Source organism: Salarias fasciatus, chromosome 23 (assembly GCF_902148845.1).
Source record: "Salarias fasciatus chromosome 23, fSalaFa1.1, whole genome shotgun sequence".
NCBI classification, from domain to species: domain Eukaryota; kingdom Metazoa; phylum Chordata; class Actinopteri; order Blenniiformes; family Blenniidae; genus Salarias; species Salarias fasciatus.
In genome coordinates, this window is record NC_043766.1 from 14,049,861 (window position 1) to 14,076,977 (window position 27,117).

The following is a 27,117-nucleotide window of genomic DNA, read 5'->3' on the forward strand; positions in this document are numbered from 1 at the left end:
CTTATAATGTATATATAGAACACGTCTGCTGTTTCTATGTCACATCGAACACATACACAAACACATCACTTCCTACTGGTCCTGTGTGAGATCAGAGTCTCAGCAACCCCTCGACTGTCACTCAAACACAGATACCTGATGTGGGCGGGGCTGTGACAACTTGGAAATCTGGCAAGTCAAATGTTTTTATTTGCAGGGAAAGCATGTGCATGTGCGTGCGTGTGTGTGTGCGTGTGTGCGTGTGTGTGTGTGTGCGCGCGCGCCTTTGGGTTTGTGTGTTTGGGTTTGTGTGCCATATGCAGTGCGCCAGGGAGGGCTCTCTGGAACATATTGGTGTGCGTACATAGTGGTTAATAATAGTAGCAAACGCATACAGTGATGGCAGCTCTGATGTGTGTGACAGTTTTACAGCCGCACACGCCAAGTCACACACGTGCATATGCACACACACTCCCACAACAGAGACAGAGACCTCCTCTGCCACCGAGACCTCAGTCTTTGTTGAGTTCTCAATTTTATCACAGATCCTGATAAGTAAAAAACAACCACTTCCCACCCACCCACCCTGCCTCGCCTGGAGCCCCTCCCCTATGCACCATATGAGGGCAAATGCACACATACAAACATATAGTCCAGTCAAACTATCACCACCCACACACACACACACACACACACACACACACACACACACACACACACACACACACACACACACACACACACACACCTTCTGGAGTGGCTTATTGCTGTTGTTGCTCGGGTGGTCTGTGGTGATGTTTGTGTTTTGCTGGGGTGGCAGATTTAAGTTTTGATAAGGCGTGGGGGGTTGGGTAGAAGGGGGGATCTGTGAGTGCTCCCCATGGTGAGGTCTTCACAAAAGTAGACAGCAACAGCAGAAGACACCCAACCTGTCGTCCGGATCAGTCTCTGGGGGAGTCAGTGGCGGGGGAGAGCAACACAGATAGACAGAGAACGAGTGGAGCAGCGGCATCACTCACAGCTCGGATGTGTCCAATCAGAAAGAAGACACAGACCTTGGGCTCAGTGGATGAGCTTGGCAAGCAAACGAAAGAGAAGAGAGAGAGAGATAGTGAGAGAGGCAAGAGCAAAGCAGAGAGCCACCCAGTACCCAGGATTAGATTCTGAGCTTTGGCAGAGTCTGGCCACAACTACAAGAGACAGAGAGGTAGCAGAAAGACAGACGGCTGAAAGGACCTGGCGCTTGGTGCTGTTCTGGACCAGGGCAGTAGCCAGAGGGACAAGGAGACAGAGTGACAGACAGAGAGGGACCCTGAGCTCAGTGGCTGTGTGGCCGGTCTGGAGTGGCTCACCCATATGGTGCTTCGCTCTGTTCCTGCTCTCTGTCTAAATCCATATGCCGTTGGTGGAAAGGTGCCCCCCTCCCATCCCCTTCCCCTCCTATTCCACCTCGCTTCAAGAGCATGCGGACCCTCACCCTCCCCTCACTCCCCTAAACCACAAGGGAGGTGTTGGGAGGTAAAGCCCTGAAGGCTTGTACCCCCCCCTCTTACCTCTTAACCCCACAGAGCTGCTTAGCCTATTGTCACTACAATCTGCCACCATAGCCTTGGTGTGTGCCCCCCCCCCCTCCATTTTTTTTTTCTGTCTTTCTTCGTACTTTCATCTCCCGTTGGCACCTGATAATCGATGAACTTATTAACTGCTAATTATTCAAGCTGTGGTTCGAGGATCCCTTCCCGTCCATGGAAGAAGGAGATCTTATCCACTCTGCCCAGCCAAATCAAGTGGTCTGCATTGCCCATTCATTTGGATTAAGAGCGTTTAGGCCGCACGATTTGGGATGTAAGGACTTTGTCAGATTGCTATCAGTAACATTTAACAGTAATCCCCATTTTATTCAGCCCGTTGATAGCACGCACTTGTCAAAACCCCAGAGAGTTTAATATCAACCTGGAGGACTCCAGTAAAATACACATGACCTAGTCCAGTTGACCTGATTTTGTTTTATTTTTTTGAGATGCTTTGAGACAGCTCCTAACTGGACGGATAACATTATGCACAATTAATGTTGGTATGTATTTTTTGTGTGTATGTATGTCTGAAAAAATGTGTCTCTGTTGGTTTTTCAGGAGGTCCTTCAGACGATACCAAAGTTCTGCTTTCCGTTTGACGTGGAAAGGTACAATTCCTCCGTCTCTGCTTCTTGTTTTATGCCTAGCTTACTTTCACCTTTTTACATATACAGAAGCTACGTGGACTGATCTTATCTTCCTCGTAAACAAGCATAAATTCAGTAAAGCAATAACAAAATAAACTGCAACACAATGCTCCACACAATTGTTGCAAGAGTATTCAGAAACTGAGTCATTAAACAATTTGCCTACTTTTACAATGTAACTTTGATTTTTTTTTTTTTTTGTTATGTGTGCTTGGAAGAAGCCTTCAACATCTCCAAAGCTGATAATTCTGCTTTACGTAATTTTTACTTTGTGGTATACTTGTACAAAACAAACCAGAACATACCTACTGTGATGAGATGTGCTAAGAGTTAAAGTAATTGACAACGATCAGTTTCATAACTGTATCGTGGCGATGCTGAAGTCATTAAAGATATACCTGACATGGCCTGACGTTGAAACGTTTCACTAGTGTGAGTGTGTGAAAAGATAAAGAAGATCATCAAAATTTAAGAAAGTACGGCTCCTCATATTATGTAAGTGCAGTCTGTCTAAAACGGTACAGGACAGTGAGTTTCAGTATGGAAAGTGACATGTTAAATGACCATTGTAGATAGAGGGAGAGAGACAGGGGAGGGGGAGAGAGACAGGGGAGCACTGGGGAGAGAGAGGGAGAAGATGATGTGTGAGCGGAGGACTCCGTGGTCTTTTACGGAAGCTGAGCTGCTGCCATCTAGTGGCAATGCCACGCTGAGAATTGGGGTTTATCTTATGGTTTGAGAGGGATTTCTCCTTCTACAGTTTCTTTTGCAGTCATACTTTAAACACATGGCGTCACATCTGGACCCAGAGTACAGTGAATAAGTGCACAGTGACACAGCTGACAGTGACAGTTTGTTTTTGATCCAGCTGCACAAAAATTTAGTTTTTGTAATATTGTCAGTTAAATTCCAGTGATTGCATGATTTTACGGCAACATGTTTTCTTTTTTTTTTTTTTTTCTATTTTTTACACTTGTTTGTTAATCCAGCTATTTGTGGTTTATTTATTTCCAACATGTGTCTTCCATATCCTGTTCCAGGGTTTCTCAGAGCCAGGTGGGGCAGAATTTCACCTTTGTGCTGACCGACATCGACAGCAAACAGAGGTTTGGCTTCTGTCGCCTGACGCAAGGTTGCCGGGTTTGCATATGTCTGCTCAGGTAATACTCATTTGAGATCCCATTATCCAGTGTTCTTAAGAAAATTTTTGTTCACCTCAGTCTTTAACGTTTTTGTTGGGTTTTTTTATGCAGTATGCAATGTTTTCTAAAATATTTAATTCTAACAAACAAACAGACTGGACTGATGTAAAGATGAGTTGCCCTTCCCAGAAACCAGAATAACAGTTCACATTTTACTTCTTGAATTACAGTCGAGTAGCTGTGTGATACGAATTGTTCAAACATCCCTCTGTACCAGTCCAGAAACAAGAACTGATATTTTTCCTTAAAATGTTCTATGGATCATGCTTGAATCTGGGCCCTTTTTTATCTGCATTCATTTTTTAAGTTCTTTATAAAAGAGCAGATTTTTGTTCATTTTAAAAGTGAACTCAAAGGTTTAAGCAGCATTTGAATTCATTGTCACATTTCACAATGAGCTGCTCTTTATTGGAATAACACATTTTTATACTCATTTGCCCAAACAAATGTTACTGATGTGTTGATAATTATTTTATAAGTTTAGTTTTTTTTTAAGTTGATATTTCATAGGTGGAGGTTTTTCTATCATCAGCCCTAGAAAATATAATTTTCTCTACATGATTACTCTCCAACAAAGGCTATTATCATTTAATTTCCATGTAATTGCATGTTGACACAATGTTTTTACAGATGCAATTACTTTACCATTACAAAGAAAGGAGGACCCCCGTGGTAATCTCAGTGGTCGGGCTCTTGCACTTTAATACAGAAAAAGCAAAAAGCTCAAAAGAATTAACATTTTTAAATGCATGTTTAAACTGTTCAACAAACAAAACCTGGAAAAAGAGCACAAAGCATTTTCTTTTTTTATCAATTTTTGAAACTTTATTTAAGCTATGCTTGTGTCAGTTCTGCTCTGTTTTGTGTGTCTGTGTGCGCGCATATGAGTGTGTTCGTGTGTGCGTGCGTGCGTGCGTGGACAGTCATGGGTTTGTCGCTGCCCTGATGAGCTGCTGTGCAGAACAGCGTCCCTCCTCCCCGCACCACCCAGCCTTCCCGGCCAGCTTCCGTGGCCTTAGGTTTCTCTCTCTCTCTTTCGGTCTCTCTCTCGCTCTCTCTCTCTGTTTCCCTCTTTCTCTCCCTCCCTCCCTCTCTCTCTCTCTCTCTCTCTCTCTCTCCCTCTCTCTCCTCGTTATTCGGCTACTGCCACAGTGCGACAGCAAAGACGCTTGGCCCATAATTATGCATGAAGCTTCGCTGCCAATTAGCAGAGGCTCCCCTGTCCATCTCGCTGAGTTAGACATGCTAATTCATTTGACATATGATGTATAAAATTCATTATGCATTCTGAGTAGTTTGCATGGCTTGCTTAATTTATAAAAAAATAATGTATAGAAAGTTTTTTTTTGTTCATTTAAATTGTTTGTGTGCCCTGCAATTATAGTTTCATTTACTGATTTTTTTTTTTTACCTGAAGAGCATTTCTATATTGAGAATGATTGAAAAAATAAAAACATATAAAAATGTATTGTCTGACTTAAAAAAAAATATGAAAAAATGTTTTTTAGCGTCCTCATGCCTCCTTATAATCTTTGTTTATTGTTCACTTTAGTTTCTATTTCAACTTTCCTGTGCAAGATGCCAGCAAAAAAACAGAAGCCTGCTTTCTGAGAGAAATTCAATCACAGAAAATTTTATTAAATCAAAATAACACAAACACAATCTTTCTTTGAAAAGTCTTAATGATCAAACTATGTCAGGATAAAATGTAAAGAAATCTGGTAGGTACATGGACTCTAACGCATATTAATTAGATGTAATATTTCCCAGGAATGTAAAATAAAGGTAATTAAAACAGTTTGGGTCTGTGATTGTTGAAGTGCTGGGACTATAAAATTGTCACCTCTGCTTACAGGAGGAAGTGGCTTAATGAGTGGGACAGTTTTATGTGGACAGACCCTTTGTAGTCTGGTTGCCAAAGTCATGGCCAGAAAGACCAGCCTTCCTTCAGGAGAGGGAAAAAAAAAACCCTCTAAAAAAACAAAAAAACAAAATAAAACAGAAAAGCCCCAAATTAAACAGAGAAACACATACGGAAAACAAACAAATCATTAAATTCAACTATGTTTGAGTGTAGTCTCCCTTATCTTCCTTCATTCTTTGTCTCTTTTATTTAAATGTTTTGGGGGTTTTTTTCCTGATCATGTTAGCAATTATGGATTTGAAAACTTCCTCCAGTTTCATGTACCGATGTGGAGCTCATTTTAGGGAGCGCTTGCTCCGGTTGGTTAGTGGGTCGATAGAGGACACTTCCTTTCCTGTACTTAACCCTTGACCTGGGAAAGTAAAGGTGTAACGCAATCTTCCTCTGAGCTGCCTACAAAGTGTAAGAGGAATTACGATCACAGGTGCCTGTGCATTAAAGTAGATTTAAGACTCATCTGAGGAACAGGAGTAACTGTCGTTCTTAGCACTCAACATGTACTTTATGGCAGCAGAAACGTGGCCAGGAACGAACGTTGAATCAAACCGTTTAAATACTGAAGTGCATATATTTACTCAGGGATTTAGTGGACCTCTGCCATTTGGAGGTTTCTTGAATGGTTTGTTTCTTTTCACTGTATATATTTATTATGGGTATATAATCCAAAGTACATGTGAAAAACACACCATATTTTTAATTTATTTATTTTTTCCAGAGTTTGACTTGTATCTGTGTGTAGTTTTGTTCATAATAGTATAATTGTGAGTTCCAAAAGCACTTCTGTGGTCCTGTCTGTCTGGGCCGTGAGATATTTAGATGCTGCTAGGTGGTCTGAGCCTTGGATGGAGAGCAGAATGTGCTGTGAGTGGGTCGCAGATTAACTGGTTCATTCTCTGAGTACATGGCACTTTCAGTAGACATGTGTTTAAAATGGCAGGAAAGATTGTGAGGCCCCCACGCACTGAGCACTCCCAGTGATAGATGCCTCTCTCTCTATCGGAGGATTTGCGAAGCACAAACAGATCTGAGCAATGAACTGTGACGAGTAGGAGTATCTCTCTAAGCTTTCCAAACTTTAACTTTGCATGTGCAGAGAGTTGAGCAGAGAAGCAGAACAGTGAATGTTTCTTTAAATTGTATTCATTTGATTGGATCTTAATAAGGGAAACATTACCTATAGGGATATGTTGGTATGTTTGAAGAATATTGATAATTTCTGTTTGGCTGCCTTCATCAGTGATCATGCATTTTCCTCTGAAACTGAGGATTTACAGCACCTCAGTGTGGGAGGATAATGACTGTGAGATCTGTGAGGCCTGACGGCTGCTCTGACAGCGAGAGTCTTATTTACATCCCCTTCAGCTGTGAAAAATGAAGGATTAATGTCCAGAATCCTTGTTTTTTTAAACACAAACCATGAAGAAAATAATACCAGGGCTTTTGCTCTGCTCCTTAGCTATTATATTGGAACGAGGTTTCTGAATGACGCCTTGGTGTAACCTTTTCTGATGTGCAGATATTTCTGCTATATGCTGTTTGATGCGGCAGAAATAGGTTTTCAGGTTGATATCTGGTCAGCATGTGAATTAACATATGCATGTTTGATTTGGTAGCTACTGCAAGAGTGACCTGATTGCAGTAAATGTTCATGCAGATGTCAAAATATCGGCACGTTAAGAGACTGATTGTTTCAGACTAATGGTCACTCAGCCCCTCTGATTGGTGCGCTTGACTGCACTTCCCCGGGAACCCAGCCTGTCATTGGCCCCTTGCAGACTTAGTGATATGAAAATTTGCATTGGGCTCACTTTATTGTTTTCTTGTTGTTTGTTAATTCCAGTCTACAGAGCAGCCAGTGACCCATGCCCTGGAAACTACGGTCTCCAGCCAGCTGAATGCGCAGGACTTCACTGACTCAAAAACTCACACACTCAAAGCGCAAGATTTATTAGCATTTGACTGAAATCCTGCTAATTAAACCTCTTTCTTACACTTTGGAAAAATAATGAATAAAATAATTTATGTGATGATTCACATTCAACCCTTTTCACTTATCAACATTAGGAACTACATCTTAATTTGGTAATCAAATAAAAATCCACTTTTGATTGACTGGCTCATTTGGCCACTAATTTATTTTTCAACCTCTGCATCCAGCCAAGTTAATGAAGCATTAATGGGAGCCTCTGTTTATTTCATTGCAATGCTAAGGAGTTCTTATCTAGAATGATTATACATGCAGTGTTCAAAACCGCATGTTAAAAACCCAAACTAAATAAAAATTCAATAACTTGATAGGGACACCATGTTTTTATTATTTGATTGCATAACATTAAATGAACTGAGCCCTCACAGCTTTTATGCCAAAAGAAAATGTTGGCCATATTCCACCCAGAAAGCAAGTCGACTTGGCCAAGAATATGTCAACTTTGTAAAGAAAGCCATGCTGCAGATGCTTTTAGCTTATGGTGGGTGTACTTAGCAATTTGCTTTAACACAAACACTGCGGTATAAATTATTTTGAGCTTGTTAATGAATTTATTTATTTTACATTAATTACATAAGGCAAAGGTTTTTTAAGTGTGTGAAGGACATAAAAAGAAGCAAGGAGAGGGGCAGAAGGAGGAGGTGTGGAGAAAAGGGGGAGTCAGGAGGCATCCTGCGCTGCATTTTTGTTAAGCCTGTGCATCTGGAAGCAGCATGCTTGTAAACCATAGCATCCCTCTGCATCAAATGAAAGCTGTGGTGTTTGTGCTTTTTTTTTTTTTTTTTTTTTTAAACAATCCAAAATTAGTTTCTTTTCCTTCTCCTTCTTCTTCTTCTCCTCCTCCTCCTTCACCTCCTCCTCCATCCCTTCCTTATATTATCATTGGTTTAAAGAGCAGACATGACAGGAATTCATAGCATGCGAAGGGCCCCGGATACCAAAGAATGCCATAATAAGGACGAGATAGCATTTACTTTTTCTCAGTACAACAATAACTCTGTGCTTTGGAGTAGGTGTAGCTGGGAAGAAAAAACATTATCAATGCTCGGAATGTATTTGATCTTTAAGCAATAGGTCATGTGGGGAAATTATTTATAGAGTTTCTGATGCAAAGGTGGAGTTGAAACGCAAAGTTTTCATAAGGCAAAGTTTTCAGGAGAGAGACACCCTCTAGGATTGTATTTTAGACACATAATGTACTGATCTGCTTTGATTTATTGCACAGTGTTTAACCTTTTCCTTCTGTACATTTTCTGCCTGTCTCTTGCAGTTATCTACCATGGTTTGAGATCTACTACAAGCTGTTAAATACCCTGGCAGACTACCTAACAAAACATCAGGTAATCACATGTTTTATATGTATCAGAAGCATTTGTGTCTAAAGCAAAGATGATGTGGATGACATAAAATAAGATTTTACAGAGAAAAAAAACCCACATTTGATTGTTTTTTAAAACTTTGCTGTGGTTAGATATTTTCCTCCATTCTGTTTCTCCGCATGTTGCATGCTGCATGTTTTCTTTTGTGTGCAAGTTTTGTTCACCGTCTTGGGCTCGACTTGGTTCCTGTTGTTAGCAGCAACAATGTTGACATTTCACAGACCAAACACTGATCTGACACTGGAAGTTATTCCTGATGATTTACTGGAAAACAAATCGTTAGGAAAAAAAAAAATATATACACACTCACACACACTCCCTCACAAACATACACACAAATGCTTGTACTTCACAAAAGTCTTTTCCCCTGACTATTCACTGCATTGTACGAGCAAAGGGAGGGGAAGTGTAAAATATGCAACAAACTGGGGAGATGTGCAGCGTCTAGTGCATAGGGTGTAGGTGATGTTCCACTGTTTAGACTGAAGAGATGGGAGGAAGGAGGGAGGGAGGGAGACGGAGCAAGGGAGAGACGCAGCGAGCTTTGGGACCACTTTCAGTTGTCATGTAGTCGCTGCTTCTTCCAAGATCCTCAGAGAACTGTGATCAGGACAAAGTGCCTCGCTAAAGCACACACACACACACGCACACGCACGCGCACGCATGCACGCTCACAAACACACATACACATGCATTTTGCAAGTGAAGAGAATTCAGCAGAATAATCTAATATGGAGAGAGAAAAGCACAACAGAGAAGGACAGTTCGTGTGCGAGGAAGAGAGAGACAGAAAGATTGGTGGAAATCCTGGGTGACTGAAGTGTTAGTGTGCATCATTTGGTTTCTATTTACCCCACTGTCCGTTCCAGGCGGGAGGGAGATGTTGACAGACGAGGGAAGACAGAAGAGCGATGAGGGTTTAAGGCGAGGGGTAAATGAACTGTTTCCCCAGGCCGTGTTGCTGACCATGCGTGTGAGCATTGAGCGTCTCATGACAGGAGGCTGTTCGATTGCACACACCCTAACACCCCTCCCTCCTACCCTTCTTCTTCCTTCACCCTTCGTGTATATTGCCGCCCATTGCTTCTATTTCTCTCCACACATAGATACACACACATTTTATTTTTCCTCAAACAAGCAGTGGCTTGTTGCCAAAACCAAAACAAAGTTCTTGCAGGGGGCAGGGAGAAAAAAAAATGAAGAAGCTAAAACAAAAAACAATATCCAACCTCTGTGATCGCAGTGGTTTAGTTTAAGTACAAGCTGCCCCCCCTTAGTGTTGTCCCTCTCTGCTCGCCAGCAGGAGAGCCGTGAGTGTAAATAGCAGTTTTGTCATAGAGCTCATAAATGCTGGAAGAATAATCTCAGAGCCTGTTCTGTGGTCAAACTAGCTCTCTGACAGCTTTCTACAGCCCCTGTCTTTGGAGTGGGGACCCCTGCTTTAATTACTGACAGCCCGCTCTCGGCCGTAAATCAACGCCACCGGATAATAAGCGTCTGCAGCCCTGCACGCAGCCGTCTTTTAACCTCACCATTTCCTCGTTAAACATATGTCAGTCGGATGTTGTCGAGCCCTTCAGGCCTCGCTGCAGGATTGCCCTCTGGTCTGCAGCAGCACTTGTCCCAGCACGGTTGTTAAGATTGACACATAACTCGTGACATCAACAAAACAAGTAAATAAAATTCATGTGTCCCATGTCTTTTTTTCTTTTGTTGTTTGTTTCACTCCCTCAGGAAAATGACTTGAATGACATGCTGAATTCGCTCTATGATCTGCCTGTGCCAAAGCCCTTCACTCCAGTCAACCTGAGCGTGGTAGGTATAGATCTTGTATTCCCCCTTATCAGAGGCAAAGACAGCTCAGACAGAGGCAGAAAGGAGGACAGGTAGGTTAGTGTAGCAGTGTGTTGCCTGTGAAGGGGACTGCAGAGGAGAAGAGGAGGCAACACTTGGCAGAAGTAGTTAAAAGCAGAGCTTGGAGCACTAAAGACACAAGGTTTTCTTTGAATAAAGGAGACAGAAAAGAGGAAAATAAAGCCAAACTAAAATGAAATTGACACAATGGAGCTAAGCAGAGATAAAAATGACATGGAAAGAGAAGTTAGAGAAGGGCAAATAATGGTTAAAAAAGATAGAGAGAGAGAGAGATTGGGGAAATGGGGGAAAAAGACATGACACTACCTAAGTACAGATAAGAGAGGGCCCAGAACTGACAGCGTGTTTGTAGATCACGACGTAGCGCTAACAGGTTTTTGTGTGATAAGCTCGGACTGGTTATGTTTAAGCTTGAAGGGTCCGTTCACAACTCGTCATGTCTCCTGCTTATCAAAAGCTGAAATGGCCCAATGAGCTCAGGTTCCCCCAAAGTTAGTCTCTCTCTGAGTAAACTCTCCCACAGCCTCTGCCTTTATGTTTCCAGCTTATACATAAAACACTCACCTCACCCTGGAACTGTTCCATACGCCTGGCCAGTTGAGGCTGATTGGAGTGGTTTTCTATGGGACTGCTAAGCTCATAATATTTTGTTCACTAATATTAGAATTTTTTTTTTTTTTCGCTGCTGAGACGTCATACTGTAATGGGATCACAAGAGTTACAGTGTTAGCCTTTGTCCTTGGGACCTCTCCTCGTTTTTTGGGCCAATTAAATGAGCAACTGTAGGTCTCTTCAGCAGCAAAGGTCTCTGCAGGATACACATCTAATTACACAGTTGAATTTACAAGATAACAAGACTAATATGAAGTAATCAATATATCTTTAGCAAGGTTAACAAGGTCAATTAACATTTTTTGACATATTTTTGTGCGTCAGTTTTTTTTTATATATATACTGGCTGTATATGTGAACAAAACCTTTTCATCTGCATCTCTGCTACATTGGCAAAGAAGCCCTGGAGAACAGAGGTGATAGCTTCATTTCTCTTTCTGGAGAAGCCACTAGTTTGATATTTAATTGATGAAGCAGAATTATTCCCTAAAAGATTTTTTTCTTTTTTTTTTTTATCATGGCAGCCAAGAAGAAGAATCATTGTCCCCTTTCATGTATGAACCCTGTTTTGCTCTTTCTCTCCCTTTCTTATTGTGCAAGAATGAGCAGTTGTATATTGCCACTGGGCAAGTACTGAGAAATCGGCGAAGCAAGGAGCCGGTGAGTGGAGGGGAATGAGTGAGCGGCAGAAAAGGGAGGAGGGAAGGAGGCTGCTGTAAAATATGAAATTGCTGCTATACTAATCGCATGGGAGCCACGGATTTCCAATTTGGCCAAATAAGCTGCGCTATCTTTTTAAATATAACAAAAACAAACTATCCTGGGCCTTGGTGTATGTTTCTTCTTCTCTGGAAAACAATCAAACTTTGTAAATGATTAATGCCCTTCCACACTGCTATATTCTCTCTCTGAATATCAAAAGTTTTTTTTTTTCCCCTTCTCTTTATGTTTAAAGCAAAGGCAATTGTGCTCAAAAAATCTCCTTGATGCCTTTCCAGTTAACCCACTTTCAATGTTTTTATATAAACAAGTCTTCGAAAGAACAAGAAAGAAAAATCAGATAAGCAAGCAGCCAATGAAAGCCTGGGTTGAGTTGAGGAGCATGGCTTGTGATTATCACAATGCCACAAATTTGTAGTCCAACAGGGAAGCAATATTTAGCACACAGAGTACGAGGGGAAAAAAGAGTGTTTCCCCCGCATGTAGTTGCGGGTGGTTGTCCTGAGTCTTAGAAGTATCGCCCTAAGTCCACAATCTTTTATTACTGTTTATTTATTTGGCTGTAATCACTCTTTTATTTGATTTTATTGATATGGTTACCAGTCATTTTTTACTGGCTAAGAATAGGTTTCATTTACAAATGATGGTTGAGAAGTAAAAATAATTTCACGCAAAACCAGGAAGTCTATCGAGCACCAGTTTGGTTTAAATTTAAGAACTGTAGCTGAAAGTATTTCAGCTACAGTGTGCTTCCAATGTGTGCTGCTGGAAGGAAACAAACATGAGAAAGGCATAAAAAATTGCACACACATGTATAGATGCATAGGTATAGATATTTCTATAGATGCCTGCATTGATAGATACGATATAGGCGCATAGACATGCACAGCAATTAGACTCTGCCCGAGTCTTTTTGAACTCATGGCAACTTTCCATTGAATAACTGCATAATTATATCAAATAGCACTTTTTTGCTGCTCGTCACTCCAAGACAGAAAAAAGACTTGACAGCTATGATTTTGTCTTGCACATTCCAAAAATACAATAAATATATCAATTAATGTATTTAGTCTGCCCAACTGACAAAAATGAAATACATAGCACATCATAAGTCTTATATTCAACCTGCTGTTGCTAGAATCAGAGAAGTGTGTGTCTGGTCAACGCCCTGCCTATTAATGAGTTGTTGTTTTTTTGTCTCTTTAGTGCAAATGTAGAATAACTGTAAGAATTTCTTGAACTGTGTTATGAAAAATTCAAATGCATCTCTTTGGTTGGTTTGCTTTAAGTTATTATGGTTGCTGAGCACAGTTCACATAAGAATACAACTATGATTATATTATTTTAAACCTGCAAACCAATAGTAAAGAAGGGTGTGTGGGAGTTTACAAATCTGATGAATCTTTCGCTGAGAAGAAGTCCAAAGCAAAGCTTTGGAGATCCACTTGAGTTTAGATTTTGTTTGCATTTCATTTGTGCACAGCTAAAGTTGTGATTATCCTTTAAGAATTAAGTATTTACTCCTGATAATGGTTAAATATTGAAACATGTAGAGGTTACAGAACATTGCTACAAAATAATTTGTCTTTACTGCGTATTTTCTTTGTTGTTAGTCCTGTTTAGAGTTTTATAAAAGCAAGAAAGTTGACAAAGCAAACTTCAAATTAACTTGCATTGATGTCCAGGTGCTAAGTAAGATCCCAAGTGCTGCTGACCATCAACAGGTTACATAATGAATTGTAAATAAATAAACTCTTTTTCGATTCCACTGAATAAGGGATAATGTTTTGCATTGTTTTCCCATATTTTTTCTGCCTGACTGAGATGAGATTTTTCCTCTTTCAGTGTTTAGTCTCTACCATCAGACTTTTTTTCCTGCTGTGGTGGTGGCACTCCCTTTGGGTTGCTCTTTCAGAATGCTCGTGAATTGTTTTGCATGTCCGGAATTGTTTTTCTTGTTATGCAATTTGTCACTCTTCAGGTGTCTTCTATGTAAGGGGATTGTTTTTGCTGATTCTATTACCCTCTGTTAATTTTTAATCCTTTTAAAAAACTAATTTAATTTTTCATGTGCAGGTACCAATTCAAACATTTATGTTAAGTCTTGCTGTGTTTCAGAAAGTACTGGGCTTTGAGATGGTTGAGTGAAGCCCTGGAGAAACGCAGATGTACTAAGGATACAAGAGAGTGTGCGTGAGAGACACAAGAGTGTGTTTCACTTGGTGGTTTGTCTACCTCCAAACAGCACCTCTCTCAGGCCCCTTTGATCTGAACACTGAACCTGCCCTGCTCTCCCAAAGTGAGACAGGCAGCCCTGTGATCCTCTAAACAACCTGTGTGTGTGTGTGTGTGTGTGTGTGTGTGTGTGTGTGTGTGTGTGTGTGTGTGTGTGTGTGTGTGTGTGTGTGTGTGTGTGTGTGTGTGTGTGTGTGTGTGTGTGTGTGTGTGTGTGTGTGTGTGTTGGTTTTCCACGAGCCTTTTTAATGCTTAAATAAAGACTCAGTTTTTCACCGGAGACATCACCCCAGTCTGAGTCTACAGGGAGCTGAGCTGCTATTGAGCTTTCTCTGTTCTGTAGGCCTGATAAAAGCATTGCCACAGTTCAGACACCAGCTCAGCAATTCATATAGACAGAGCTGAAGATGAGCCATAAATCATAGAACAAAGTGAACGGCCCTTTTCTCTCCTCTTCCCCTCATTCTCTTCTGTGTGAGTGCTATGCTTCACTTGTGACCTTCCCTCTTTCTTTCTCCCGCGTGTTTGTGTTTTTTTCGCAGCACTCCTACTTCATCGCCCCGGATATCAATGGACTGCCAACTATCCCTGAGAGTGTAAGTATTCACAGAAAAGAAAAGAAAAGAAAGGAGCGAGACAGAAGGAGTTAAAGAGAAATCCCTTTCTTCTGAAAACATCTCTGCTTGTAATCGTTTTTAATCAAATACACTTGTCACCGTTTGAAATTTTTGCATCATCCCCTTGTTTCAGTTTTATCTCCTGCGGTGCTCCTACTTTTAATGTTGAAGTTCAGTGATTGGCATGGGTATTATTAGGTTCACTGGAACTGAGCATACATTTTTTGCTGTTTCTGCTATTTGAACCTTAGTTTAAATTTTATGACATGGGACACAAGATAAAGACGATAATCAGTCTCACAGCTCGATCACACATTGATTCCCTCTTTTCTAAACGTGAGTATATTAGATGAATAAAAGACACATATGTAGTTAAAAATTGTTTCTCCGTTTATTTTCTTACTGGGAAGTAATATCTACTGAGATGGAAGTCTTAGTCTTTTTTTTTTTTCTTTCTTTCTTTTTTTCCCAGCCAGTAAGGTACTCCATGTCTTTGCATGGCACACTCTGGCACTTTCACAGCCTGTAGCATTGACAATTTACTGTAGGCAAGTTGTGTGAGGACAGTTTGTTATATACCCGGATCTCCTTCTGTTCCTGTCTATCTCCAGAGGAACCTGACAGAGTACTTTGTGGCTGTGGACATCAACAACATGCTGCAGCTCTACGCCAGTATGCTGCACGAACGGCGCATCATCATTACCTCAAGCAAGCTTAGCACTGTGAGTCCATCCCCTCCAAGTTGCTCCCTCAGCTGCAGTCACTTTCTGTGTCTAAAGCTGTCACGCTCAGGTTTAAAATAAGTCTGAAAGCAGTCCGGAAAAAAATGTTAATTTCTTGTCACTTTTTTCAAGTTTTTGCCTTCAAATTGAATTCGGATAATCAATTAACCCGACAAAAATTATACTTTTCAAGTGTGGGACTGTTTCTGCAATTGAACTTGAGCACCTTCATCAATATTCTAGCAGAATAAGAAAGCTTTATGAGTGGGACGAGGCTATTTATCTGTCACGGCTATGTCGCTTGTATACAGAGTTTAAACTGATCTGCCCGCCCCCCCATCCACCAACAAATCCTGCACTTAGAAGGCAGTTTCACAAAGCTATGGTAAGCTGTGAAATCCCCTCTAAAGCTGGATCACATGCGGCCGTTTCTCCAATAACCAGAACGTACAGAAAGTCTTAAATTATCCGTTATTACATGTCCTGAGTCTTTCACATAATTTAAAGTAATTTCTGTCTGTCTTTATGAGGGAGTCGAGCTCTCTGTGTCTCTCTCCCCTCTGCCTCCCTCTGTTCCTCATTCCATCCCCTGTTATCTGTGCGGCTGATGAGGCAGAGCCAAATGTTTATGGCAGATGAGATCGGAGGGGGAAGTGATGTCATCCAAGGCCTATCTCTCTCCGCGGCGGAGCGGGTCCTGCCGAGCCTCAGGAACACTTCACAGCCAGTCGAGCCCGCGGTGCTGGGTGCCGCTGGAAAAAAGTTCCCGAGGTCTCCCATAGGAGCTATAATCAGGAGGAGCTGTAAATATTACCCGGCCCTCAGAGAGTTTCACCTGTCTCCCCTCGGCTCCTCAGACCAACAGCACCTCTGCTCTGGGTCTAGGCAACACACTGTGCTTGTGACACAAGTGGTACATGATGTAAATTATCAGACTCAAGGGTGAGAGTGTTTTTCTTCTGAGCAGGAAGAGGGGGTGGAGGTGATTTTTGTCTGTGATTTACACTTTTCTGCAGCTCTGAGACAAATCTCAGCTTGTTTTTATAACAAATATATGCTGACAAGATATTTTAAGAGCCTCCACGTCAGACCTTTACCTCTGTAAGCCTTTTATCCTCTGCTATTCTTCATCCAGTCATCTATCTATCCGTCTTCCTCAGGGAGAGGTGTTTTGGTTTGGTAGCGATATATGTCAGGCACTGTAGTACAAAGGTATTTTCACATCTCCACTGGGATTACTAGCAGGCCCGGTGCTATCACTACTCCTGTGATGCGTTATTTTTGCTGGTAGGAAGATTGACCTCCTAGTTCAAGTGGAAGTGGCTGCCATGATTCTTGAAGCCAGCTATCTTAAGTTTATACACACTTAACTGAAAGCAGCCCCACTCATTATCCACACCACTGTCTTGTGATCAAATATCTTTAAGGATGAGAGATGTATAATTTATGTCGGAGTTTGTCAAGATGTTTGTTAAAGTGAGTGCCAGCAGTCAGTGGATGGACAGGTAATATTTCTATATTTCTTTCCATCGATAGAAGATGTATGAGAGAAGGTATTGTTAGTAACATCGTTAGTATCATCTAGCTGCTTTTCACCACCTCCGCCTGTCCAGCATCTCAGCCAAGCAGAGAGGAACAGGGAATGGAATGAGAAAAAGACACACACACACACACACACACACATACTGCATTTATTCTGCTAGGTGCTGCCTGCGTTACAGCCCCTGGTGAACCCACCATGTCGGTCTGTCGGTACATGGCTGCTGCGTCTCACCAGCAGCCAAAAGCAAAGGAATAAATCATGATCTTACAACAATGCGTCAGTTGACTTATTGCTGTTTCGTGACCAGAGGTGAATGGTACCGCTGTTTTAAAAGGCTGGTTGGCGGTGGCGCAGGGGCGGGAGCCAGCCGTGCGTGCAGCCTTGTCATAGGCCCGTATAATAGGGCAGCATCGGCCCTTCCTCTAACTAGTCAGCTGGGAGGACCCCCACCACCATCGCCCCACCACCCCCTGTATCTTTCATCTGCCGAGGCCGCTCAGCTCTTGAGCCTAGCCTCTGCCCTGCCTATCGCCCAGGCTCACACAGCCCGGCCCCAGCACCGGCTGACAGCAGCCCTCTCATCAGGCTGTCAGGCCTATGCTAACAAGGCGCTATCCATCCAACGTGCCCCAGAGTGCCAGCTGTCTCTCTGTTTCCAGCCTTTTCCTCTGTTGTTCCTCTTTCCCTTTTTCTCTGACTTCTGTCTGTCTCTTTCTCTTCTTTTTCTCTCTGTCTTACTTATTCTTTCTCTCAGACATATCATTTTCTGTCCATCTGTCTCTCACTCTCTTCGGCTACACTTCTCTTTCCCTGTGACTTTGCCTCCCTCTTCCTGTGTGTCTTAATGTCTCTCTGTGTTGTTAGGCAACTGCAGAACATTCGTACATCCTCCTCTTCCTTCTGTCTTTTTCCTCTCTCCCCACATTCACCATCTTCCTCCTCTGTGATTGACTTATCTCTGCCCCATTGGATTCGTGTGTGTGTGTGTGTGTGTGTGTGAACACACATGTGCATGTTGTGGGTGTTAATGTCTTTCTTCTACATGCACTTCTTTGTGTTTGTCATCTGCACTCACAGATGTTTGTACCTTACGCTTTGTGTCTTCCTGCGAGCCGTCCGCTGACTGTGTATGCGTGAGTGGGAGGCCTTGAGTTGCTGTTTCTTGAGTTGTCCAATGTGCCCTCACTTGCTTCCCCCTCCCCTCAGCTCGTGCCACCTACCTGTTTGTGGCATGCTTGGATTGTATTGGGTCTGACACCAGCTTTTGTCAACAGAGTAGGAAGCAGAACATGGGTAATTGGTGAGTTAGCTGGAGAGAGAAAGGGTAACACAGCAATGAAATAACAGAGGTAGCAATGGACAGAAGGACAACAAGTAAAGAGAATAAGTAATGACAATTTTGGGTGAAAAACGCATCCAGGATTGGAGAAGAGAGAATTGAATTTGGAGCTTGTGTGTTTAGGGAAAGGGGTGAAAGAAAAGGCTAGTGGACGGGAAATGAGTGTTTACAGCTGGTGTGAGAAGGTCAAGAGCGACCCCGTTGATATCATTCCTCTTGTCAAATTGAATTACATTGCCCGTTGTAGTTATTTTAATCACATTCTGCTCACACTACAGTTGAACAATTTTTATAAGTTCCTCCAGGAAAGAGGAGCAGGTGAGCAGAGAGAACAGCGTTTATCTTTCATTGTGGCAAAAAGGCTCAATCCTCCTAACGCCGCTATTTTAGACTGTATGTAAAATGATATGTGAATGTGGTTTAGTAGGCGTCTCTCCATTTTCTGTCTGTGTTCACCTTCACATGTCCATTTGCCCAGGTATAGACTAATGGTGTGGGTGGAAGCAGTCAGTTTACTGACAGCCTGCAGAGCTCAGGCTTGCTATGTTGTGGTCTCTGGAGGGTCCAGCTCTTTAAGGGAACATCACTGTTGAAGGATGCTGTGGCTGCTGGGGGTTTGTAGAGGGAGAAGTTCATCTAAATATGATACCGCTTATAAAAGCGAGTTTCTATAGTTTGCATGCACAAATGAGAAGAGTCATAGTCAATGTTGTAATTTCGGCAATGTATTTTGTTTCACTCTTAGTTGACTATTAACTTCTTTTTTTTTTTTTTTACAAATCTATTTAAGTAACTATTTTGAGTGTTCCACATTTTACATAGTTTAAGTATTCAGTGTGTTTTGCAAGTGAGTGTACCAAATGCACACCTAGAATAAAACACCTTCTGTGTTGTAAATGTGGTCATCAGCAGTTTTATTTAATAGCTTTAACACATAAAAAGCTTAATTTATCAGCAGCTCATACCTCAAAATAATCTAAATTGTGGAATGTGACAACACTGTTTTGAGACCACAGAAGAAAACTTCTAGTTCAATCAATGAAGACAATCCAAACTTATTATTGGTTGGACTTGATGCAGCACACTGTTCTGTTAGTTCTACATATATCGTACATACTAAACACAGTCTTTTCCTACAGATTCTATGCAATACTACCTCTGGAGATACTTGAAAGTGGAGCAAGATTTTAAGTTCATAGTGCAAGTTCTCTACAAGTAGCATGCAGTTGAGAATAGAGTTAGCCAATGACTCACGTCCAGACAATATTATTGACAAAACCAGTGTTATTGCTTTTTTTAACCTCTTTACTTCACTCTTCCCTCCTTCTAACTTTCACCGAGTGCTGGCCGTTTCTTCGTGTCTCCGTCTCTCTGTTTTCCTGTCTGTCCCTCCTGTAGTCTCATTGAATGGGGTGTAGGAAAACCAGTGTTCGCGTGGACACTGTCTCAGCTACAGCACACTAAAAAGCTCTCAGGGCAGAACCAAAGACCTTGACTGCTTTTTGAAGCAGGCTGTTGCTGTATAATCGGTTAGCTTCTCTCAGAGGAAGGGGCAACACACACACACTCACTCAGTGTAAGAGGCAGGCAGCCCCTCATTACCGGGCAGAGCCCTGGTCCCCGAGGACTGGACCCAGCACCTAATCCTGTATTTGTTCTTGGGGACTGTATCTGTGATTCTCCATTGAATGGAATATTAAGCACCCAGGTCTTTTGTGGAGCGTGTAAGCCATTTGGCTCCACTCATCTATTATTTATCAGCCTGGCAAATATTTTATCAGCCTTAGCCTCTCATGACCCACTCTCATGTGAAGCCCCCTCCTAAATGAAGAAAAAAGTGGAAATGATTTCTTCTTCTGTTTTTTTTTTTCCTTTCTTTTCCTTTCAATTTATCTTCCTTTTGCTTTTTGCTTCATTTGGTCTCAGACCTGGACAAGGACACAGGGATTTGTATTAACCTAAATTAAAGAAGAAGAAGAAGAAGAAAAAAAAAAAAACAAATATGTGAACTATTCCTCTGGAGTTCCTTCCAAGTTACCTTATCTAAGCCTTGCTGCCACCATTGCTTTGGAGATGGCAAATTAAAGAAAGTCAAAATCTAAATTTGCTTTATAAATCATTATCTTAGTTTCAGACTCCCCTCTGAGCCAGACTCCCCCAAGCCAGCCACCCAGCCTGAAAAGAAGAGGAGCAGTGAGAGAAACTCCTGTTTTCACTTTCAACCTGAGAGTAAATCGTGCCGGTTGGGGGGCTCACCTTGAGGCCTGGTGAAGATAATTGGAGTTGGTTAGCGAGGTGTTCTGTGCCATTACCTCCTGGTACCAGTGAATGGCTGGGGCTTGTCTCGCACTCCCAGAGGAGGCATACACTAGCCTGTTGGCTCTTCGCTTAGTGTGTGTGTGTGCGTGCGTGTGTGCGCGACATGTGAGCATATGTGTATACCCACCTCTAGATTGGTGACCTCTCTTCATCACAATTTAATGGGCCCTTGCCATCATCGCTTTGGAAAAACAGAGAAGCATGTGATGGTTTTGATAGTCGCTTTTCCACCAAGTGCTTCACTTTCACACATTAATATTCATAGCATTGATTTATTTTCAGAATTAACAAAAAACAAACTGTTTGCCGGGGAATTAATCCTGACAGGAGCGTGGCATTGTTGTGTTTTATTTGAAGACAGCAGGCAGCAGAAATATGCATATGCAGATACACAGAGCAAGACACCAATTAAATGTTGATTAAGTCCTAACTATTGTGGGACTGGGTGGATGAGAGATTGCACAGAGACAATAAAAAAAGATCATTGCTTCTTTTTTTCCCACTGGCCAATATGAAAAATGAATGCAGTTAAAACAAACATGCAAGGAGGGACACACACACACACACACACACACACACACACACACGCACGTGCCCACACACACATGCACGTGCACGTGCCCACACACACACACACACACAATTTGTTGTGAGCTTTTCAGATGTCCAGGTTTGATCTTTGGGTGTATTCAGAGAGGTGGGGCCCTCTTTCTTTTCAGCTGGCAGTGGTGGTTTACAGCCGCCAAGCTCACCCGCTTTTGGCCAGTCAATTGTGACACTGTGTGTGTCAGCGAGCAGGGGGTCTCCTGGTAGTTGTGTGTGTGGGTGTGTGTGTGATAGTGTGTGTCCGCTTCACACATTGACTGTGAAGCTGCAGCAGTATAACAGCGGCTGCTCCTCCGGGGTCCCGGTGGTATTGGCCTAGCCCGCAGTCTCTCTTGGCTAACTCATGTTTCATTCTTTGGCAATTTGCCCTAATGAAGTCCCCCAGGAGCCCCTCAGACCTCTGTTCTCTTTCCATATTTAATCATGTTATTTTAATCTGGGGGATGAGCTAACGCCTCTTTCTCCTGCTGTGAGTGAGTGCGTGCGTGTGTGTGTGTGTGTGTGTGTGTGTGTGTGTGTGTGTGTGTGTGTACGTGCGTGCGTGTGTATGTGTGTGTGGGTGCGTGCGCGCGCAGGTCATTACTATAGCTCGGTTTTCAAGAGACGGGATGTCAAGAGGGGGATGCTGGCTTTAAGACAATGGAAGACAATGACTTTAATTCTGTGTGTAATGCTGGCTTGACAGTGTAAAAAGCCTCTTTGAAAAGCAATGTCATCCTCACGTGATCACGTCTCATTATTTGTTAAAAAAGGGGTTAATTATTCCATATTTTTTCCTTTAATTCCTCCCTCACAGTGGTTGGGGTAATTTTGATTTTTATGTATGCTGTCAGTACTGTTTTGGCCTCCTTTTGTTGTGTTTGTGCAGGTCACAGCACAATCCCCCTTTTTTTTACTGACATTGATTTAAAAAGCATTTAATTATGAACACCAGAATTTGTGTTCGCTCACATTTTTGTATTTCCAAAATACAGGGTCAGAATCTACATGTGAAATAACTATTATACTATATATATACTCAAAATTGTGCCTGGTACTTGCATTGCTTTCTTAATAAAGACCCATGACCCATGAAGCAATAGGAAGGGTCGCAATGACTGGATGTTCATGTGTGCAAGTGTTTCTTTTCTCGAGGTAACTCTCTAGTGGATTTCTTTACGCCAGTCTTTTTCCCTTTCTGATGTGTCTGTGTTCTTTGAACAGGTTAATGCACTGTTTTTACTCTGTTGTCTTTTTAGCGGCTCAAGTCATGTGTACACGATTAGACATGCTTTTCTGCAGGCTTTTTTCATTGAACTGCTTGTTTGACCCTTAAGTTGTCATAATCTGTTTTGAACACCTAAATTTTATCTCTGAGGTGTTGTTACTCCTCAACTTGACACTTAAAGCCAATGTTGTAAAACACTTTGAAGGACGTATTTTAATATATACCTGAATAAAATTTTCAAAACACAAAAAAATAAGTTTTGTGCAAATATATCTGCGATTCTTAATATGACTGACTAGACACAGTAAACATTTGGACATATTGTCCCTTCGATTAGTACAGAGTGCATATTTAAATTATTCTTGTAATTCTTTATTTTTTTCCCCCAGTGTTTAAAAAAAGTCTGAATTAAATACAGCAATCAAGGTTGAGAGGCTGAAAACAGGAAATGCCTTCCCAATGTGGGCACAACCCAGTGCTGTTCAGGTTACTATTATGAGAACTGTTGTGCATTGTCATTGTTATCTCTGATTTCTGAAATCACCCTCAACCAGCAAATATCTCTGTATTTACAGCAACTATTTAGACCTATCCTCTGTGTTGCTCATCAATTCATTGTTTGCTCAGACAAGACAAAGCTAAAAGAAATGCAGAAGCTAAATAGAGTCACATGCTTGATAAATGTTGAACTGCGCAGACAGTGACATACACAACTGAAAGCATCACAACTGGGTTTAAAGCATTTTTTTTTTGTTCAGAATCATAACTTTAGTCCTTTGTCAGTGCAAAAATACAGTTTGAAAAGTTACAGAAATGTATTACAAATACAAGCAAAAAAAAAAAAAAAGACAGAGCAGAGCACTGATATCAGAAGTTTTTCATCTTTTCAACTTGTTGCTATTCTTTTTTTTTTGGGACACTTTTTGAAAGTGAAATGAAGCAAAGTTTGAGCGTAGAAGGGTGTTTTGCTGCAGTTTTCTTATTTTATTTTCTTGTGTTGTTATGGGAGGGTGCGCTGAGTTTGTCCTCTCCTCTATTTCTCCCACCATGTAGTTAACCGCATGTGTCCACGGTGCAGCTGCTTTGCTCTTTCCCATGTACTGGCAGCACATCTTCATCCCCGTGCTGCCCCCGCATCTTCTGGACTACTGCTGGTAAGGCTGGCCAACTCTAAAGCACACACACTGACAGAGGGGGAGAGAGAGAGAGAGAAACACACACACACACACACACACACACACACACACACACACACACACACACATTCAATATTATATTAATAAATGCTCATCCTCCCTTCTCCTGTTTCTCTCCAGCCATTTTTCCAGGCACCTTCCAACACACACACACACACACACACACACACACACACACACACACACGCAGCTGATACATAAATGCACACCATGTCCAAGTTTGCACCAAGCTTCACCACTAAAACCTTGTTGTAAATGTGTAGCCCCACATGTTCACACATTCTCCCACCCGTTCATGTTCTTGTGAGTCCTCTTGTGGTGCGCCCTGTCTTGTGTGGCTCCTCGACATAATGAACAGCTTGGATCACCTTGCTCCATATTTCATGCCAGTGCTAGCACCACCACTCTCATCATCTTAGCTCTCTCAGGGGTTCATTACCACCCATCCAACGCAAATCCGACAAATCTGAATGGACTTGATTGAAAGTGAATGGATGGCAGAAGTAATGGCTCATCTACAAATCTACATGCGTTCAGGTCAACTTCAGATCTGCGCGTTGAAAGAGAAAAAAACACAAAGTGGGGAAGTCAGCTTATGTAAAAGGAGCAGTTTTTCTTCGGTGAATCAGTGAAGATAGTTCATACAGTGCAGTGCTTTACCATGAGGGACACATCAGCCTTAAGAAGCTATTCATCACTGACAGTAAAATGTGATTTTCAACACTCTGCAAAGACTCATCGTTATCTTATTTAATCACAGGGGTGTCCTCCGTGCACCCATTATATATCCAAATCACATTAGAAAGAGTGTGTGTGTGTGTGTGTGTGTGTGTGTGTGTGTGTGTGTGTGTGTGTGTGTGTGTGTGTGTGTGTGTGTGTGTGTGTGTGTGTGTGTGTGTGTGTGTGTGTGTGTGTGTGTGTGTGTGTGTGTGTGTGTGTGTGTGTGTGTGTGTGTGTGTGTGTTTTTCCCCAGGATTTTGGTGTGTATTAAGTCTGTGCTGCACATTCATCGGCCAGAGAGCAGCTCCAGTGCAGAGCTACAGGCCTGCTGTTTGTTTTTCTGTTGCCTTAAGTTGATTATCGTGGCTTCTGAGTCCTTCTGGCCTCAACGACTCGGATCCAAAACTGTCCGATTATTACTGCTTCTGTAAACCTCAACGTCAGAATTGTGTTCTCTTACTTGCTTGTATTAAATTTATTCAGTTTGGATGGATATTTCTGGCCTTAAGCTTTCTAGGAAGTGTTCCAAGTCTTTCTGAGTTTTCTGAATTCACACTAAACAGATCAAATAATTAAAAAAACAAAAAATCAAATGTGCAACAACAACACCAAACAAAAAAAAAACATTTGTCTTTAACTGATCTGTTGCTGTTGTGGCTGAGTTAAAGCATCTCATAATTCAGTAAATCAACTTCTATTTTTTTTTATTTATTTGCACTTTTATTTGTTTTGCTGTTTGCAGTAATTAATCTCACACTTTCTCATTTCAGATTCACGTGGTTTGTTGAAAATGATTATTTATGCTTTTTTCATGATAATGTTATGACATGCCAGTGTCAAGTAAAATATGTATTTGACTCTTTTCACTTTATCTCTTCATCTATTTTACATTATATTACGTAATTATGTACTTCTATGGTCCGTTATGACCATGTTGTTTAGAGTTGTAACTTTTAGGTTTCAATAATTTTACATACTTTTTTGACTAATATTTTGATTTTTTTTTTTTTAAATGAAAATATTTAAAGTAATCATAATTTGAAGCCATGATTAGATACTTAATTTCCAAAAACTAAACCGGAAAGGCTTTCAAGGTACATTATATAATACAGATAAAATAATGATAAGATTATAGAAGCTACTATGTTTGCTGCTTCAGTTGCTGATTAATGTTAAAGATACTTAAAATTGCAGCCATTACATGTGTTTCTTTGGATGATTTAGTATGTTACTCAATGAGTGAATTATGTCTTTACAGCATGTATTTTTATGATAACATTGCTGAAAACTTTCTTTTACTTCCTGTATCTGCAGTGCCCCCATGCCATACTTTGTGGGAGTTCATCTTAGTCTGCTGGAGGTAGGTTTCACATTTTTTAACACCTAAACAAAACATGTTTGGAAAAATGCATAATTTCACTCAATGTATAAGTTTCTCCAAGTTTCATAATGCATAGTGTGTGTTACAGTCTGTTCATATAAAGCGTTAAGGTGGTATTTCTTATTCTGGTATAAATATACAAACGGCTGTCATTTTTGACACGAAATCATTTACACACAGACTCAACATAGAGGGAGGTACAAATGTGAACTGCCGATATCATTGTTGCCCTAACTGTATAAAGAAATGCTCATCTAATGCTGTATCAAATCTGATAAATCATGATTTTATTTAATTTTAAAAGGGGTAATACATCTAAACTACCCCAAGAAAAAAATTAAAAAGTGGTTGATCTTTATATATATATATATATATATATATATATATATATATATATATATATATATATATATATATATATATGTATATATATATATATGTATATATATATATATATTTTTTAAATATCAACATTGTTGATGTGCAATTTTAACCATAAGTACAAAAGACACAGAGAGAAAGCCAAAGAAAGCATCTGCAAACAAAGAGATTTCCTGCTTCATTGTTAAACCTTGTGTTGGTTGGGGGGCCAAGCCACCGCCAGCGCTGCTGCTGTGTGTGAGTGCATATTGCAGGAAAGCACACTTTTGCACTTGTGTGTGAGAGTTGGAATCTGACTGTTTTTTGTGTCATTGTGCACATGCATATGTTGTAATGCACATGTGTGTTTGTGTGCACGCGCGTGTGTGTGATATTTGTCTGACAGTTGCGGCAGTGGCAGTATTTATCACACTCTGCATCCGTGACAGACCTTCTTTCCGCCACTACATAATTAGTCCAGATCAGCGCGTGAGCTTCCACTGCACAGGCTGTCACAAAAGTGACAAACTAGAAATTCACACACTATGCTGTCCCCCCTCCTTTCTCTCTCTCTCTCTCTCTCTCTCACACACACACACACACACACACACACACACACACACACACACACACACACACACACACACACACACACACACACACACGCACACACACACACACACACACACACCTGCCTGCATCCTGCACCACAGTGAAATAATTGTTGAATTTGTCGCCATCAGGATGCACACAGCACTGCGCAGCGTCACTGTGTTGTTGTTGATGCATGAGGTTTTGGTAGGATAGAAAATGTTTGCACAGTCCAAATGTTTCCTCTCAGTGCCATTCTTCATTTTGTGAGCGTCTGTCTGTCTGCATTATGTTTAAGATGTTATCATTTTCCCCCCCGTACACAATTTTTCATCCTTAATCGTAAAAGACTGTGATTTCAGTGTTTCTTTAAATGTGGCTG

General features: G+C 41.3%; 1 protein-coding gene across 3 annotated transcripts in view; it reads left to right on the forward strand.

Moving 5' to 3' along the window:
* The window catches only part of dennd1b (DENN/MADD domain containing 1B), a 114,966-nt gene that overhangs the window by 45,415 nt on the left and 42,434 nt on the right, over positions 1–27,117 (forward strand). For 2 of the 3 annotated variants that reach the window (XM_030083691.1, XM_030083692.1), the window contains exons 4-12: positions 2,112–2,161; positions 3,241–3,360; positions 8,584–8,653; positions 10,427–10,507; positions 11,780–11,839; positions 14,677–14,730; positions 15,363–15,473; positions 23,541–23,641; positions 25,718–25,763. In XM_030083691.1, coding sequence (XP_029939551.1) covers positions 2,112–2,161; positions 3,241–3,360; positions 8,584–8,653; positions 10,427–10,507; positions 11,780–11,839; positions 14,677–14,730; positions 15,363–15,473; positions 23,541–23,641; positions 25,718–25,763 — 693 coding nt within the window. The remainder of the gene's footprint in view (positions 1–2,111; positions 2,162–3,240; positions 3,361–8,583; positions 8,654–10,426; positions 10,508–11,779; positions 11,840–14,676; positions 14,731–15,362; positions 15,474–23,540; positions 23,642–25,717; positions 25,764–27,117) is intronic. The other variant, XM_030083693.1, reaches the window with a different exon arrangement.